Below are 18,297 nucleotides of genomic sequence, written 5' to 3' on the forward strand. Positions count from 1 at the left end.
ACAGTTGACAGGCAAAAGCAACAATAGCTAAGAAAGTGCGCCAAAAAGGTCGCATCTCTATTGTTTTGTGCATATTTCGGTTGAATATTGAATAAAAATAATTAAATAATAAGCCCTAACTCTCAAAGAATCATCACACACAACCTTCACGGATTTTTGAAAGCCTGACTGGCTGCATCTGCCACTTACAGAAGCCTAGGTCTACGGCACTCGTCCAGGATATGTTTTTGCAGTAGTGATCGTTGGTGGGAATCAAGCCCTTCAGGTCCTCGTGCACGGGATTCGCCCTGAAGATAGGGGAGCAGGCATTCATATACCACAGGCAGGCCATGATGTGGAAGAACAGACCCAGGTAGAAGAAGAACTTCAACATCCTAAGGCAAAGTGGACAAAAACGCACAAATGCATTACTGATTTGCCGAGGAAAATGACTTGTCAGATTAAGGCAGCAGTGTTATACCAAGTAACCTTGTGGGACTATACACTTTTGGAGAGACGTCTGCTGTACTCACCTGATGGTCCCCGTTTCGTTTTCCACACCAGACTCCAGATAATTGAAGGCCAGCGGCTGCAATTATAGGTTAATATCAGAAACAGCCGTGATAATAGCAGTCAAAGACTAAACTTCCGCAATTTCTCCCTGGGTAATTCCAGAAATTAGGGCTCCAAAAGTGTGACATTTGTGTCTGTTCCATCTGACCCTCGTTTTTTGACATGGAAATATCGCCGGAATCAATTTCAAACTATTACTATTTGTTTGGCAGATAATTTGCACTAATTCATCACTATTGGAAATTAGAAAATTTGTTCTGAACTTACAAAATCATATCAGATGTGACAAGGACACGAAAAAAAAATGTACCCCTAATTTCTGAACCCTATCAGCGTTTAAACTTTGCCGTCACAGTAACACTCTCTCACTTGTTCAGTCTCACGCTCATTGATGCACTAAATTGGGTACTTACAACTCTGTACATCTGCAGGAATCGATTTAGCCGGAGCACAGCATACACGTGGATGGCATCGGCTGAAAGGCAAGATTAAAAGGTAAACTGACACACAGAATCAAGTCTGATAAAAATGTGTGACTGCCGACAGATGGCCAGTTGAACTGTGAAACATTGCGAAGAAATACAACATATTTGACTGTAAACCATTACCGAGTTGGTATTTGCTCCTGCGTCACACGTTTAGTGAAACAGTTGAAGCTGTTTGAATCGACAAAAGAAATGCTCACGGGCCAATTTGGAACTTACAAGTGAACGTCCCCAGCACGGCATACCCAATGAGCTCAGCTGGGAAGCAGGCCACCAAGTCAATCAAGAAGTTGGTCCTGTGGCGAAGAGATTAAAAACCAACATCACAATCTTCATTGGCTACACAAATAAAGTAGTGATAACACGCCATTACCTTTCATTCTTTCAATGAGCCCCTAAAGTCCAAAATGTCTCAAGGAGGCTGCAGACGCTCTACAGGTTACAAAAAGATAGATATGGAAGAATAATCTTACTTGAAGTAATGCTTTGCTGTTGAGATTGGATGAGTTACCAGGACATTGTTCTCGTTGTAAAAAGCTGTGTGAAATTTCAGATACCTGCAGACAAAAATAAAGTCAATGGCATATAATGTTGTAGTCATAGTAACAGAGTTCCTCTTATCTGGATTCGTTCCCTTGCAGCATCTGTGGCCGGTCATATGTGTCACAAACCGGTCTTCATTCTCACATGAAGTCCCACATTGGCAAATGACCTGTCTGCTTACTCATCTGTCGCATCGACAGGGGACTCCATGTAAAAAGTATTTCCTCTCTTCAAGATGGAAAAAAGTCGAAATTTACTTACAGTCAAACCAAGATAATAGACAAAGTAATCACATTACAAATTTTCAAAACCATTACGGTCAAACACCAAACTCAGGCTATCTGTCCATATAGTCTACCTAGCTATATGTCTGTTGTGATAGTCTGAACTTAATGATGTGCTCGAGTAAAGCCGTCACGGTGTATATCTTTCAGAAATCAATCAGACTCACATGTCAATGTAGCAGATCAGATCGAGTGAGTAATTGATGACCCACAACGCAACATCCATGTGGGAGAAAGAGGCCTGGAGTGTAACAGTAAATGCCATGAGGATCGCCACGGCAACGCGGACTACCTCCCAGCGCTTAAACCACGTGCCACTCGGTAGCAACGCACAGCTGTGTTAAGACAGAAATTGGGACAATGAAAGTGTGACTCACACTCAACCCAACAAAAAACAAAAAAATCAACACCGATCAGTCTGAGGTACTAAACAATTAAGAGGGCACAAAAAAGCTTTCAATTGAAGACAGTTAAATTTCACAAGAACAGTCTCAATGAAGATACATTCTTCAAAATGGAACTACACTGACTTCTGCATGTTGTTACATCAAGCTTGGCTTCTGGCCTGAACAACCTGGAGAGCTATGCTAAACCAACAAACCGTCAACTGGCCTATCCGCCGTGAGCTGAAGAGCACCCCCAATCAGCAGAAGAAAGACAGGTGGTTACAAGCAGGTTCTTGCACATGTTCTGCGCGTACGCAAAGACCATACATGCAGGAATAAATTAGTTACGCGTACTCAGCATGCTCCGCGTCAAACGCGCATATACTTGCGCACCTCATGGCACACCTATGCAGTGAGTACCCAAAATAAACACGCCCTCTTTTATTCTACGAAGACAACTGAGTTGCATGTCTGAATGAAAGTCTCTTGGAACTTTTCTTGTACCTCATAAGTAGCTTGGAGAAGAGTCTGCCCACCAGGCTGAGCTGACTGAGAGGCTCAGTGTAATCCTCAGAATCCCTGTCAAACAAAAACAAGAAAGCCACAAACTTTTGGTAAGAAAAACAACAATTATGCGCTTTAGTGTCTCCTTGGACAAATGCTGCCGACTTTCAATGAGTACAGTTAGCGCACTGAGTGAACAAATCCTAGCAGTTCACAGTGGCCCTGCATAAACTACTTTGCCCCAAGTTGGATCAATGAAAAAGTTCACATCGATGTTGAATATTCATCTTGCATCTTGCTACTCACTTGTCAAAGACCTTGACAGAGGCATCTGTTGGTTGATGGGACGTTGCCTCCACTGAGTTATCTGCCTGAAGATCATCTGTGTCTGATGATAAAAAATATTAACAACAAATTTAATATCTTCCAACAACAAAAGTGACTGTGACTTGCATTTCACTGAGCTGAAATACAATCAAATCCATCACATGTCCGATCCCTGCGAGTCAGCTGCAAGAAACGCAAGTCTTGAACCAAGTCACAAGAGCATCCTTTTGCCAATGACTGCAGTTGTGACTAGCCTCGCGACAGGATTGGTGCGAGGACCTGCAATGGACTTGGCAATGGTCCTGCCACACCAAAAGCGATCTCACCTCTGATGACGTCCAACTCATGCTGGCGTCTCGAGGCATTACGTAACTCCTTCAGATGTTCCTCATCTCCTGCTGCCTCCTTGAATTGCCTGTCCGCATTGGAAGAAATGAACACTGGATGAGACAAAGGTATGTCCACGCAAATCTGATGAGCTCGTCGTTATCCCTGCTATCATGCTTGTTTTGTGACGACAATTCCAAAATTATGGATCACCTGTACTAGGGGCATTTCTCACCATGGTTCATGCATGAAGTGCATTTGGCCAAGGGTGATGTACAAATACATGCAAGTGGAGTCATCAGGGTTACGTCCGGTAAGGGCTGGTTTTCACTGAGCTCAGATGGGTTGGGCTAGGCTATGCTGGGTTCAGTGGTTTACCTTAACCAAGTCCACCACAACTCGAACTATCTTAACCCCGACACCAAAGCACTCGTGCAAGGAACCTTCTTGAATCCTATGTAACGAGCCACATTAATGTTCACAGGGCATTAAAGTCAGGCACCTTGTCTGGTACAACGAACAGAGGCTGGGCTCTACCTTCCTCAACCATACAACATCCTCCAATAATTCCTGGTGGACCCCAAAGGATTCAGATATGTTGGGTAAACCGAGTTTACATCAGCTTGGAGTGGAATGGGTAGGGTTAGGGTCAGTTCATACTTCACATGAAAGCAAAAGTGAGTTTCACAACATCCTAAATATTTTTGTGACATTCATTGCAACCATTGTGAATTCACCGTGCTTCAAATTCATGTCAGGAACAAACTACAAGCTGCAAATAAAATTCTGTTAACTTTCGCTAAGATAAAAAACTACAGGGTAATTTCATAACAGATATGTTAACAAAAATGACAGGTTTCTGTTATGTTTTTAAAAAAAAAAAGGTGCTATGGAGGTTTATATGTTGGTTCAGTGGGCAATCTTGTACAATTGTGCACATGCAGCTGTAAAAAAAATTTGCCTGTCAACCTTGAAAATGAAGATGTACATTTTAGAGGCAATACAGTAAACTTCACAAGGATAGCACATGTAAGTTATGCATGTATAAAATGAGCACTTCATCAGTGACAAAAGAAATGTTGTGACCACATGTTGATGGCCTAGGGCTGCACAGTAAACACACAACATTCACTGCAACTGCACTTCAAAGACACCGGTAAACACAGGTTGAAGAAACAAAATGGCACAACTTTTTGAGACACAAGCACATCATCAAAAAAAATGTCTGTTTCTAGTCACCATCGCCTGTGCTGTGGAGAGATGTTTGAATGAAAATTATCCATTTACATCATTGGCTCTGTCGTGAGAGCTCAACGGTAAATGTACGCATTTCTTATATTGTCATCTTCATCACTGGCATTGTCATTGCGAAAGACAAATCCGGCAAAAGAGGAATTATTAGAAGCCATTACTGCACGGAGGTCCTGTTCGCACGCTAGTGGTACCCGCACATTACATTCCTCTCCGACCAATAGGGTGCCATGACTTGCCTACATCTATATGCATGTGTGCGCTTAAGTTAAGATGTGTGCGAGTGCAACAGTCCCAAGAAATGGCGCCTTCTCGGATATGTCTATAATAATATTAGTAATTCAAATATGTAATCTGACTGTGAGCGCTAATTTCCTGGCTTTCAAAAATATTCTGTCAGCCAAATGTCAAATTGAATGCTGAATTTGAGTTGGCTCAGCTCCCCATAACAATAGCCCAAAAAGCAAATGAGCACAGGTGTACGCACTTCCAGTGTGTGAGTGCTTGACAGCAAAGCTTGGCAAAAGGTGCATGGGTCAAAATCTACAGCATAAAGTTAATGAATGTGTTCACTAACAATGCCGTGATGGGTGAGGACAGTGAAGCTGTGGGAGTGTAGCTACTGAGATCACGTTGCAAGCCAAGTCATCTTCTCAAGCCCTTTTTACACACACACAAAAAAACCACCCATCCTTGAGGGCAGATTCTAGTAGGGGGCAGCCAATCCCATTCGCAAGCACCTTAATAAGGTTTTCGACAAGGTGTTGAATTGCCTTTTCGCCAAATTGTCACTTTCATTGGACTCCCGCATGAACTACGACATAAAAGTTATGAGCAATCCAGAAAATGCTACGTCACTCAAGGTAGGTATTCTCTCAACCAGGTTCAAATTGCAAGATCTTTTAAAGACAGGTCATGATGTTTTTCTTGTTGTGTAAAAAGGGCTTCACAAGCTGACACCAAACATAAAATATAAATAAGCAAGAGTGAGCGGCAAACTAAAAGCAGGTGGAAAAACTAGGCTTTGGGGTTAATGACAAGAAAAACAAAACTGTTTTTTCAATGACATCATTCGAATGACAACCTCGTGTGAACCTTGTGTTGGAGTTTGTCCCAAATAAATCAACTATTTGACCGACTCATAAATAGAGTGGCACTTGTTCAAGAAATGTGGCGTTCATCCCGTAGTTCCTCTTAGCACACCATTACAAAAGCATTCTTCAAATGATGTCACTGAAAATCTCCTCGGAACATTGCGATTCACAGAATACCACCCAAATGTTGCCACAGAGAGGGCAAACTTTTCCAGTGCATTGTGCGAAAAATCAACATCCATGTGGCCAAACAGTGCTCCTTTTACACAAGTCGTTGGCAGTTACAACCGCCTCTCTGTATAGAAGGCAAACATTTAGAGGCACGTGCTGTGAATCACCTCTTAATACTACCATGTACACAAACTGAAATTCGGCAGAGGCACTGGACAAGATTTGTTATGTACAAACCTAGCAGCTCAGTTTATTACATGCACAATTTACACAGGGTGTATTGGGCTGCCCAGCCCAGAAAAATGTTATAAGCTTATAGCGAAACAATCAAAGGTTTGTGTTTTGAAACAAATCTTGTGCAGTTCCTGCCACTACATGTAAGTGCATGTATCGTGTGTGCTTCCACTGACAGACACACCCTTTATCGTCGTGTTGTTTCTCCTTGCGATCCTTCTCCCAATGAGACACAGCAGCTTCCAACCCACTAGAACGGCAGGAATGACAAGTTAGCATCACACAATTCATAGCACACGAACCTGCAGTGCTAGGTGTTCTAGATCTATCAATGCCACAAGAGACTGCCTTTCCAAGAGACAATTTGTCACCTGTGCAGTGCAAACTTACTCCAAGTATATTTTCTGCAGTATACTCGAGAGCATCAGCATTAACTACAAGTAAAACTATCGTTATGAAAAAGCATTTTTTGACGCGTTCTCCTCTCAAATGTGCACGTACTATACCCGAGAGCAATGTTGGATCTGACTCGAGATAAACATCTACAGAGTGCAATTCCTTTGAAATTTACATGTCCATGAAAATTAAGTTGACAACTCCGTCTGAAAATACTGTCACTAGAGACATACACGAGCAGACCAAACAATACATGTGACCCTCTCTGATGAGGCAAGTGAACAAGTATGGTTGCACTGTAACATGGCTTTCTCTATGGCACAGCTTTTGGCCGGTGGCTATAGGTTATTTGCCATGGCTACCACATTGGTTTCTGCCATTCGTGATGGCTTGATTGGCTTCATTTGCCATTGGCTATGGCTTCATTTGCCACTGGCTATGGTTTCATTTGCCATTGGCTATGGCTTCATTTGCCATTGGCTATGGCATCCGTTTTTGCCATTTGCCATGGCTTCATTTGCCATTGGCCGTGCCAACAGCATTACTTTTTGCCAATAGCTATGGCACCAAAGGCTTTGACTGGTTTTTGGTTATTAAAGGTACACTGTGATAGCCCTGTGGCCATACCCAACAGTGCCTGTTTTAAAGGGCTCTTCACACATCATTTTGCAGCTGAGGGTTACCTCTTACCACAGCAGGTCAATTACACATACAGTGAGATAAAATAACGAAAACTGCTCGAAATAGGAGAACACAATTTTGAAATGAAAACTGCTTCAAAGAGAGAAATAAAGAACAAAATTGCACTGACTTACCTCCACATGTACGTGTAGACAAACATGTATATATGTCAAACTTTAAGCAAAAACAATATGGGCGTGTACTTGAAGCTTAAAACTATGCTTTCAGAAAGCACTGTGACATACATGTAGCCCTCAGGCACAAACATGAAATGTATGTCCAAATAGTCTACTCACAGATGAACGGCACACACAAAGCTTTCATTTGTGTGAAGATTAGGCTCTTTTTGGGGGGGGAGGGATTATTTTGTGAAATTTAGCCAACGTTATTTGAGAAAACTGTTAACATTTCAGAACTCCTAAAGCGGATTCTTTTCCAGAGTGTTCTCCACGATACTTACTTAGCAATGAGGGGGAAATGCTGCAAGACCTCATCCAGATCCGAGCGCTTGAGCATCAGCAGCTCACAGTAGGATGCCGCCCGTACAGTGGCTGTGCGGTAGTCACCAAAGATGAGGCCCACTTCACCGAAATACTGGCCAGGCCCAATGGTGCTGGTCACCCTGGTCATATCCTTGGACAGAACCTTGGAGAGACAGAACAGAAAAATGTTCATCACTGGACAAAGACAGAGAACTTTACTTGACATAACCCTCAAACTTAAAGAGCCTTTGTTAAAATCTCATTCTACCGACTCATTCATCTGGCAAGGTGTACACTCAAGTGATTTTGCAAACTCTGTTATGTATCAGCTTGGCAAAATATGCAAAATGCCAACGGCAATTTTTAACATGTCAGGGACGGACTTGTCTATACATAACAGTCTGCCCCTAACAAAAGAATTTCTCCTGAAATCAAGATCCTTGTGTGGCAGGAGTACACAGAAACTTGGACACTCACCTCACAGGTTCCCCGGCGGATGAAGTACATCTCTCGCCCCATGTCGCCTTCATACACTATCATGTCTCCAGGCGTGAAGAGATAGGCGTGGGTCTTCAAGGCTAGCATGCGCAGGAATGCGGCGTCGCAGTCTTTGAAAAGTGGCACCTGACCAATCAAATAATGCCCCAGTCAATCTCACATACTGTGAAACTCGCCACATGAGGCAGATTTCGAAAAAGTCAATCAATGTGAATCACTCAGATTCCTTACAATGACTATCACACTGACAAGTATTTGTCCCTTATGTAGACGAATCCAACGTTTCACTGGACATTTCCCATGGCCCCCTTTAATGGTGGAAAGCATGTGTTGGGTCCTGTATGGAGTAACTGTCACAGAAGAGTAGCTCCACACAATGGTCACCCACACTAGTGCTTACCACCATTAGTGGGGCCGCTGCCACTGACCAGTGACAGCATTACCACGGTCACCTATGGCAAGCCTTGTTCTTTCTACCCACCTGGCCTAGCGTCTCTTGAGCATCTTCGAAGGCAATCTCCTGCTGCAGTTGGATGGGCATGTCATGCATGAGACGCACTCCACCAGGCATCACCTCACCCCTGCAATGTCAATCACCATCAAATCCCATCTCAAGTTAATACAATCCAAAAACAAGGGCTGCCACCCAATACAGCCTATGCATGTGGATTACCGCTTCAAATGTCCACTTTGGGTCAAACATTTCTGTTGAGTATGAGCCCCAAGCGGACCAAGAGAGGACCCAATCTTCCCAGCAACAGAGGCTCAGAGGCTCATTTGGTGACATAGTCACTTTGGTACACTTTAACACCTATGCAGAAAATATCTGTGGTATATAAATGGGCATGATGTGCTTTCATACAAAAACCTACCTGTGTCTTCTGAACACCAAGCCAAGGTACTTCACCACTCGATGCTGGAGGTTTAATTTCAAGTTGTGGTCTTTCATAAACTCCTGCACAGCAAACAACTTCTCCTGGAAGTTCACTCTGGGTTGGTAACAATTGAGATCGAATAAACATGTCGTCCAATACCAAGGAAATGGGTAAAATGATGTTTGTACCAACAGGGCTGTGGTCGAATCCATCACGAGTCAGTAACCGGTCCTTTCACAACTCCACACAAGTAACACGTGGGTTAATGGCAATAGAGAGTTTTCGTCATAGTTCTCTTGCAGTTTGGCTTGAGGCTGGATGATGCATTTGTGAAAGATATGTGATAACTTGTGATAGATTTGTGAGGACTAGTGATAGACTTATGATGTGCTTGCGAGGACTTGTGGTGTGCTTGTGAGGACTTATGATGGACTTATGACAGACTGGTCTATTGCTGAACTACCAAGTAATAATACGATGCTCACTCAGTAATAATGAGTGAGCCATAGTGATGAGAGATGTGAGATCGTTGTCAGGTATGAGGTAAAGTGAAGAGCATTATGACAAACCTTGGGGCATCAGCATTGGCCAGAGTTGCAGCAATGGACGACAGGCAGTAACCGTAGAGCAGCAGCCCAATCAACATGGCCCCAAGGGCAATCGCCCGGCCGATGGTCGTATGCGCACTGATGTCACCATAGCCGGTGCTCGTCATGGTCGCTGCAGCCCAGTAGAGCGCAGTCACATATTCGTCGAATGGAGACGGCGCAGTGGTAGATGGCGGCACATCTGTAGTTGGAACTTTGGAACTTTGGGCTTGCTTGGGGCTGTTTGTATAGAATAAAAAACAGATAAAGTCAACAATGCTCACAAAAGTAACACAGCCACAAGTTTCTAACAACTTTTTGATTGATTGATTGATTAATCATTCCTTCATTAGTTTACAGTCTTGGTTAAGCAATTAATTAACCTTCATATATTCCTCAACAGTTGTTGCAATGTCCTAATATTTCTATAGCATTCACTCCACTTTCTTTTGAAAAAAAATTTCATACCCAATTTGATTTATTAAATCAAATGTGCCAGTTCGAGGATTAATTATTTGAATTACCAAAATAAACACACCGGCCCTAATGACCAGTAAAAAATCTTCAAGGACTGCTCCTTTGGTTACAATGGAAACAGAAAGTTAGCTTACAACAAATGGCCATCTTTCAGTATGTTGATTAATTTGCGTTAACTTTAACTATGCACAGTCAAAAGTATGCTCTGCCTTGGAAAACATTTCAGCAAACTTTAAAACCATCACCTTCAACTGGAATGGAAATTTGGTTTTCTGCAAATGATTTTCAAATTACTTTGTATCTGTAATTATGAATGTCATAACAGCGAATCTGGTCTGGACACACAACTACAAAATACGTGTTGTAAATAATATCACAAAATCTAGGCAAAATATTACATTTAATGAGTATCTTCCATAATTCATGCATACATGAATATATTTATGTATACACAGATTCCACATGGAAAGGGGTAAAAACAAACTTCCACCGTTGCAGATCAAAATGGGACTAAAATAATGAGCGGTAACAGGTGCATATTTATTCCCGGTGAAAACACCAGTGAAGGTGGTGCATGGCGGAATGACAGGTGCAAATTAAGGAGGTTGGGATGTTATGTGCATGCAATACACACAGGCAATGTACGTGTACAAGGGTACGAGTAGGCCAAATGGCCTTCTATGGAATACCAAAACAATGAAATGGCAAGAAAAAAAATGTAAAATTGTTTCATTACGGTCAGATTCACCAACAATGACCACACACCAAGAAAAGAAACGTGAACGTGAGGATATCCCTTCAAAGCTCACTTGGTTTCTTTTATTCCGTCAACAATTTCAAGCTGTTTAAAATCAACGTCGATGACTGGTTCACCTCGACTTTACACAGGTATTCACAACTCAAAACACATGGCTAAAAAGATTCCAATATTCCACAAGCTTTCCTCAGACTTTTTTGTTCCAGTCAATAAACATTTTTCTTATTGATAACAAAATTATATGGCCTTGCAAGCCCCATATTAGCCGCGTATGGACAGCAGGTCAAAAACATTTATTACTGTAGCATTACAAAACGTCAGTTTTTATCTTTGACTGTGCGACAAATACGTGTATTACTGCATGACACTTGTTAGGATCAGCGACAGTTAAGACATGCAATAAGCTTATTGGTCATTTAGTTGTACATTGCTCAAGTTTGACATAAATATTTTAGAAGAGAACTCTCTTGATCGAAACCATCATTGCTACACTTCCTTTTTGGTGAAAGTTGATACTCGTGTCTTGTCTAGAGCCATTTAGTAAATGAACTGCCAGTCACACTCAATATGGCACAGAGTACACCCACGTTTATACTTCAAGCTGAAGATGTGCACAACCCATGGTCTTGATGCGGAGCTTGACACGTGGTCATGACAGTGGTAAGGCATCCCGACGATAGTCTAACCGCTTCCTTTTTCATCAATGAGACGACAATAATGCCAACAACCCACACCTTGAGCGAAATTTTTCCTCAGTAAAATGTAGACATGTGTCTAGAAACTGCATGTGATACTATGGGGCTGAACTGATAAACAATTAGTAGGGGTTAAAACTTTTACTTCCGCACTGCAAGTTTGCTTGAACTGTTTCAATTGCCATTATTTTCTTACGATTCCTCACAAAGCCACCACAATTCCAGTTGATTAGCACGGTGTTATTCAAGGCAGCTAATGGATTCCTACCGATGTGACGGCTTCACAGCGCCCATTGCTTTTCACTATCACATATTAACAGCGTTATTTCATCCCCAGCAAGCAAATTATTGGTTATGTGTTACCCACTCTTTTTCCTACATGTAGGACGTAATTCGTATAGAGGATTTTCAGTCACATGACTGACAGTCACCATTCAATTTACACAGATGGGCACAGAAAGGCCCACGCCTTCAAAGTCTCTCAACATTCTGGCGTATGTGAAACTGCCAACAGAAGAACCCAGATTGGAAAATGCACATGCCTCCACAGGCATGGTATGCTTCCTGAAATACCTTTGCCCGTCGTGTTATGTCACTTTAAAACCTCCACACATCCAGTTTGCTGTGTGATATAGATGAATCCGCACGTTATCTGTGAATATCGGGAAGGCCCACCATTAGGGTTTTTCTTTCAGCTCTCCTGACCACATTTTTTTTTTACATTAGATCAAAATCTGCCCATAGACTGTGGGGTAGGGGCCATGAAAAATTTTACTCGAAAGCTTCAACCTACCGCAAGTTTGGAAGTGAAGAGGTTGGGGGTAGAAATATGGACGGGACCAAGGAAAATGTTATAATTACAGAAGGAAATGTTGAAGGTGGCAACCTCATCAGCCAATAGTTACAGTGCCAAATTTGCCAACAACATCAAAGGGTTCACCGACAAGAAAACTCCTATGCCCTAAAAACATCACTGATTACTAGAGGCCTTCCCTTAATTATTCAAAATGATTATGCGCTCAGATTTATCTATACACACCAATATTAAAGAGTTTTCCTTTATCTAAAGGAGTATGCAAGAAGAACATACGTTACGGGCGTCAAGCAAATCACACTGGAAAAAAAAAAGGCAATGCTGATGCTAGTTATTCTGACGACTGTGCAAGTGCAAATTCACAAATATATAAATACGGAAGATGTGCGTTTGTATGACACCAAACTGTTCACACATTGACAACCGTACAATGAGAGAGACTCAATTTCTGACCTGGCACCCTTAACGTTAAACACAAAATCTGCTTCGGAAGTCTTCATGTCCATCTGACAGCTGTTCAGAACAGAAATGTCACGAGGGAAATGATAACATGGGTTAGAAAGGAGGGGGGCAAAATAAGAAACAATGGAGGATATAAAATAAATGTGTAACACACAAGGCATGATCTCAGTGGGGATTGTCTTCTGACAACAGCCAGTTGGTGACATTCTAACAAATAAGCAAACGGGGACAAATACTCTACTTGCGTGTCAAAAACCTGGGTTAAGACAGGCCTACTGGTGAATGTAAGATTGAAATATTTGAATGTGGCTAAACAAAAATTCTCCGGTACCCACAATTGTGCAGACATCCATACGTAAGTATGCAGAAAGATGACTCAAACACTGCAGCTCATTAAAACAAAGAAAGTGTGAGAACTGATCGTGTGCCTGGCACTTTATATTGCCCAAGACGGCAAAGGTGAGTCTTTCAATTTGTCAAATATCCCTTTGTTTGACTCTCAGTTCCCATCAGTATGTGCACAAAAACTTGGCCTGCTCTAATATAAACACACAATGATCGGCGCTATGCCTGATGAAAAGACAGGAACTCTTGTGACTTAAGCGGAGAACTTTACAGTCTAGTACCAGATGCTTTTGTATAAAATGCTGGATTTGTTGCTGTAATAGCCCCCTGACTTCTTCTCACCTTGACAAATTGGACAAAGCCATCCTAACGGTCAAAATCAATCGAGTGACATGCGACGTGCGTGTGGTCGGTGTACATGTAGCTGGGAATATGGGGTTTTTTTTTTACTGTCTGTGACTATTTAAACAGTATAGGGGGTTAGAGGGTTTAAAGTAAAGGGCTGTAAATTTGGAGCTGCCCCACACAGGCAAAAGGGGCGGGTGCTTGTGCGTTCAACTTCAATATGGTTGGAGCATTTGAACAACAAACACATTGAGTTGACAACCACTGGTTTCATAATCAGGGTCTGACTTCAAATTAAAGACAGGGGTTAAATAAGGATTTCCGGGGGACTGAAAGAATTTCTCAAAGATGAGCAGATGGAGGGACACCTTTGACTTACTTTCCTGTGTCGCAGGTGACAAGATACCAGAGGCAGGAACTCCAGTGAGACAGCAGAGCGATGTAGATGAAGAACTTGAAGAATCGAATGGTGGCAATGTTCACATCCAGATCCTTCTCCAAGTTCTTGAAATAGTTGGGCATCTGAGGTGAAAGTTACAAAACATTTCCACTTCAGACCAAAAAAAAACAAGCAGGCCTTGATCACTAAGCCTTAAATATTATAGGAATAAGAAGGATCACTTGAGTCCACAATGTGAGGAATACGGAATTCACCAAGGGGAATGTTGCTATAAACTCACCTGCCAAAGAAAAGGAAAGCATCACAAACTTTTTTCTCTTTTCCTCAATACTGTAAAGTTCATACCTATGTTGATTATAAGCATTCCTTCCATTTTAAAAATTCAAATTGACAAGAGTTTGAGAAAATGAAGAAAGGTGTGAAAACTGCCACTGCTTTGATGATGCGCTTACTGAAATGTTTCATCTCATTGCCAGAGTAGGCAACAGCGTTCATGACATTGAACTTTTGGGGGGGGGGGCATTTTGGCAAAATTGTTCAAACGTTCCACAAAAAGTCGACCAACTCACCCTCCAGGCTTTGACTAATCTGTTCAGGGAAAGGAAGTACAGTGCATTAGTGCGGTCTTTGCCCTCGGGTACCAACAATGAGAAGAAATCCAGTGGCAGAATGGCGATCACATCAAGCGCGAAGCCCACGCTCTTGACATAGTGCTCACGGATACTCTTGAAGTCCTTGTATGTGCCTGGAAAGACGACCGATGTTGAGGAAAACAAACAATAAATCTCTTTAAAGCTTTTCTTTAATGGTACACTGGATCCAATCCATTTGTTGGTCAAGCAACAGAAGGAACAAATATTCAAAGCAGAATTCCAGATTCAGTTCCTTCTCATTTCAATAAGTTCTATGAAGACAAATACAATTTTGTCATTTTACAAATTCAAGATGTGGGGCAAAATGTAATCCTGCACCTGGGTGCTGGTTTGCTGTGAAATAAGCCCGGCGCTAAGAGGTTGATTTACCATTGGGTGTTGAAACAGCCGTCCTCAGTCGGACGATGATGTCAAACAGGAGCACAAAGTCCATGATGTACATGAGCGTCAACAGCAAAAGATTGTCGGAATCGCCGTCGCCAGCATCATCTGTCCAATTGACGGAATGAACAGCCAATCAAATTTGAGGGGTGAATACAGCCGTTGTAATTTATTAAGCAACGAAGAGCCGTGAAAAGGCAACCAAATTCAGCATCGACAGTCTCGCTAACTGAGCCGATTGGAAATTTTCATCAAAATGTACAGTCCATACCCTACCACGTATCTGCCCTCCCCTTAAATTTGGAATTCCTGCCATGATGTCATCTCCATGGCGGTAAATTCCCTTTTCCCATAACTTGTCACAAAGTGTCACAATTTATTCTCCTACCATTTACGTCCACATTTGGTGCTTTCCCAGCCCCACTGTTTGCTGTAATGAAGAAAACATAATGGTTGTTCAATCAAAGAAATTCAACCTTTAACTTGACACACGACATTCTCTGTTTTGTACTGCACATGTGCAGCACAATAACAGTGTCTAGGCAATGTGACAGGATTCTAACAGAACATGTGATTGATTTACACTGCAACACGGAGATTTGCGTTAAAGCCCGAGAGGTGATTCTGGGGACAAGACACACGCTCACCGATGAAGCTGGCACAGTAAGGGTACAGCACCGAGATGAGCAGCGTGATGACCAGCACGCCTCGTTCCCACAGCTTGGCAAAACGTGAGCCGGGCATCACCACCGTCTCTGTGATCAACTCCCAGAAATCCTCCCACCACTGACCTAACTGGCGATGCACCCTCTACACTCCAAACAATGAAAAAATTAACAGTGAGAATGAATATTCGTAAGGATTGCCAACTCCATCTCAAAGACATCATGCTTTCTCACATTTTGTTCTGCTACTTTTTGGCACATGGGTTTTACCCAGAATATTCCTCTGGGGTTTTTCTCCCACCTCAAAAACTGATACTGCTTCTCATTGTCTCCTCTCTACAGGTTTCTTCAGGTTTGCGAGCTACAGTGCCTGGGGCACTTTTGAAGAATCCTTGATGCCATTACCAGAAATAATAACATATTGAACAAATGCTGCCTGTAATAATGAGGAGGTGCATCGCCGTGGGTGCGATGCATCCTGAAAGAAGCACATGTATTAGAAACCAACAATTCTACAACAAAACTTTCTACGCAAAAAATAAAATTGCAGCATCAACACAAAACATTTTCAAGTCTTGCCTCCAAATCAACGCCCGACTTTCAAGACAAACCGTACATGCAATGTAACTGCAGAAATTCATCTCTTGTCAATTCATCGCACATGATTAAAAAGAGAAGCGAGCAATATATCTATACCTAGCACGCATGTAGCAGAAAGCAAATCATGAATGTCATCGCAGGACCACATAAAATGGAGACCTTCACAAAACAATGACACCATCTAGTTGTAAGTAGCACAATTTACAACAAACAAGGAGCATGCAACACTAGCTGGGTTAGAATCTTACCGGCTGAACAATCCTTAACGGGCTTTGCTAATGAGGCATAAGATAAGCACATGAGTGACATAAGCTCATTAGTGACACATACACAAACACTTTTGGTTTAGCGATTCCAAGAATTAGGCATATCCATGATAGTAACCCTAACATTCTCAGATCCTTCAAAATCTATCAGAAGATTTAGAAAGATGTTGCAGGGTTGAGGAAGGTAGAGGCCAACTACTGGAATACATGAGACATAATGCCTCTGGAAAGTTAAAGTTCTATACACTTAAGATTTCTGACAGTGGAGAATTTGAAGATAATCCAGAAAAATTTCCAGCAAAAGTGCCGATTAATTCAACCGCAACCCCTCTCAAAGACAGCACAAGAAAAGAGCATACAAATGTAAGGATAACTGAGCATAAGGATAAGTGAAGATTATGGATAACTTTTTTCTCCAACACAAAGAAATGAGTTTCACAGAAAGTTCATAGGCCCATGCACTGAAGAATTCCATTATTATCTACCTCTCCTAAGTCTACCAAAGACGTATTATTTTGGGCCACAAGACTTGTATATTAAATATGGAAGTGGAGGGTTCTGATGTGGAATTTTAATCTCCTTTGTGGAACACTTTTGTGCAAGATATAATCATTATTCATGTATGACTGAATTATTTAAAAGTAGTCCTTAGGATACCACATACCCAAAGTGCATGACTATTTGAACTTTAGAAGAATTTGTGAAATGAAAAATGAGTGTTTGCGTGCCTCGTATTAGTCAATCGATGTTGAAGAAAATCTAGAGTGAAAGTGGAATTGATTAGTTTCCAAAGGCATTCTGACTTTGAGGCACAGACCTACCGCGGCACATGAGCCGTGGTGAACGCTCACTAGCTCCTCGATGTCAAATGCCTCCATTGACTTCTTGCCGTACTGGTCTGGCCTCATGTTGGCTTGGGTTCCAGAATGTCCTGAAGGAAAAGTGAAATCGGACGCTGACAAAATCAAAGTCTGCCAATCTCGCCCATGGCCCGTGCTGGCATGGTTATGTCGCAAATTGAGAGATTTGAGAGACGCATAAAACCATTTGACATTGTGGACATTCTGACGAAAATTGGCCATGCCCACTTATTAAACATCGCAGACCAGAAAAAGCAATGAAAGCCACCTCAGTGACCTACCCACTGAAATCCTTACAAGTGGTCACATTGTAACATTTTCCATTCACCTGAAATTTATTTCAAATTAACACAGCATCAAGGTATACATACAAAACTGACAACAGGCACAGAGAGGGAGCCAAAGATTTTTTCCTCGGTGATCGGTCCTCTGCTGAGATCTGTCCTCTGTGATAAGTGCTTGTGCTTTTTTAGGGAAGAGTGTTATCGGACTAACCCTAACCCCCTAGGGACCATTGAAATCATGCATATGCCTGTTGGATTCAGAATGGTTAGGGCAAATGGGAATCACGACGCATAAAACGGGATTCTGTGATAAAAGTTCAAGTTAAACATTGACCGTTAGACAAAGCCTGCAACTCTAAAAGGTCAAGTAGCTGTGACCACGTACTTGGTGAGTGAGTACTGGCATGAGACAGTCGTCGTAGGCTCTTGGACGCTGGTATAATTCCCTCCCCGGCACGAACACGCTCCTCCAGTCTTCCTGCGGCATCGCATCGCTCCTCGGCAATACGCTGCAACTTCCTAGCAACTAATTGATAACCAAGACGTTCTTGTGTCATATATTCACGACCCATGCTTTTTATTTATCCGGCAATGATCCAAAAGTTATATGTCAGTT

The 18,297-nt window shown here is 42.1% G+C and overlaps 1 protein-coding gene across 6 annotated transcripts in view; it reads right to left on the reverse strand.

The window, feature by feature from the left end:
* Positions 1-125: 125 nt before the first annotated feature.
* The window catches only part of LOC147795767 (uncharacterized), a 59,505-nt gene continuing 41,333 nt past the window's right edge, over positions 126-18,297 (reverse strand). For 2 of the 6 annotated variants that reach the window (XM_087130985.1, XM_087130984.1), the window contains exons 9-32: positions 18,067-18,207; positions 17,359-17,468; positions 16,520-16,546; positions 15,654-15,816; positions 15,395-15,436; positions 14,995-15,114; positions 14,542-14,717; positions 13,952-14,094; positions 12,874-12,933; positions 9,660-9,917; positions 9,088-9,204; positions 8,697-8,796; positions 8,195-8,341; positions 7,696-7,880; positions 6,343-6,408; positions 3,408-3,496; positions 3,061-3,142; positions 2,755-2,829; positions 2,032-2,199; positions 1,511-1,594; positions 1,257-1,333; positions 966-1,027; positions 513-568; positions 126-374 (exon numbers count right to left, since the gene is read on the reverse strand). In XM_087130985.1, the coding sequence (XP_086987111.1) occupies positions 134-374; positions 513-568; positions 966-1,027; positions 1,257-1,333; positions 1,511-1,594; positions 2,032-2,199; positions 2,755-2,829; positions 3,061-3,142; positions 3,408-3,496; positions 6,343-6,408; positions 7,696-7,880; positions 8,195-8,341; positions 8,697-8,796; positions 9,088-9,204; positions 9,660-9,917; positions 12,874-12,933; positions 13,952-14,094; positions 14,542-14,717; positions 14,995-15,114; positions 15,395-15,436; positions 15,654-15,816; positions 16,520-16,546; positions 17,359-17,468; positions 18,067-18,207 (2,789 nt within the window). In that variant the 3' untranslated portion in view covers positions 126-133. The remainder of the gene's footprint in view (positions 375-512; positions 569-965; positions 1,028-1,256; positions 1,334-1,510; positions 1,595-2,031; positions 2,200-2,754; positions 2,830-3,060; positions 3,143-3,407; positions 3,497-6,342; positions 6,409-7,695; positions 7,881-8,194; positions 8,342-8,696; positions 8,797-9,087; positions 9,205-9,659; positions 9,918-12,873; positions 12,934-13,951; positions 14,095-14,541; positions 14,718-14,994; positions 15,115-15,394; positions 15,437-15,653; positions 15,817-16,519; positions 16,547-17,358; positions 17,469-18,066; positions 18,208-18,297) is intronic. The other 4 variants (XM_087130986.1, XM_087130987.1, XM_087130988.1 and 1 more) reach the window with 4 other exon arrangements.

The sequence above is a fragment of the Acanthaster planci genome, linkage group LG21 (genome assembly GCF_054643075.1).
Source record: "Acanthaster planci isolate LZ-2023a linkage group LG21, COTS_SCS, whole genome shotgun sequence".
Taxonomy (NCBI): Eukaryota; Metazoa; Echinodermata; class Asteroidea; order Valvatida; family Acanthasteridae; genus Acanthaster; species Acanthaster planci.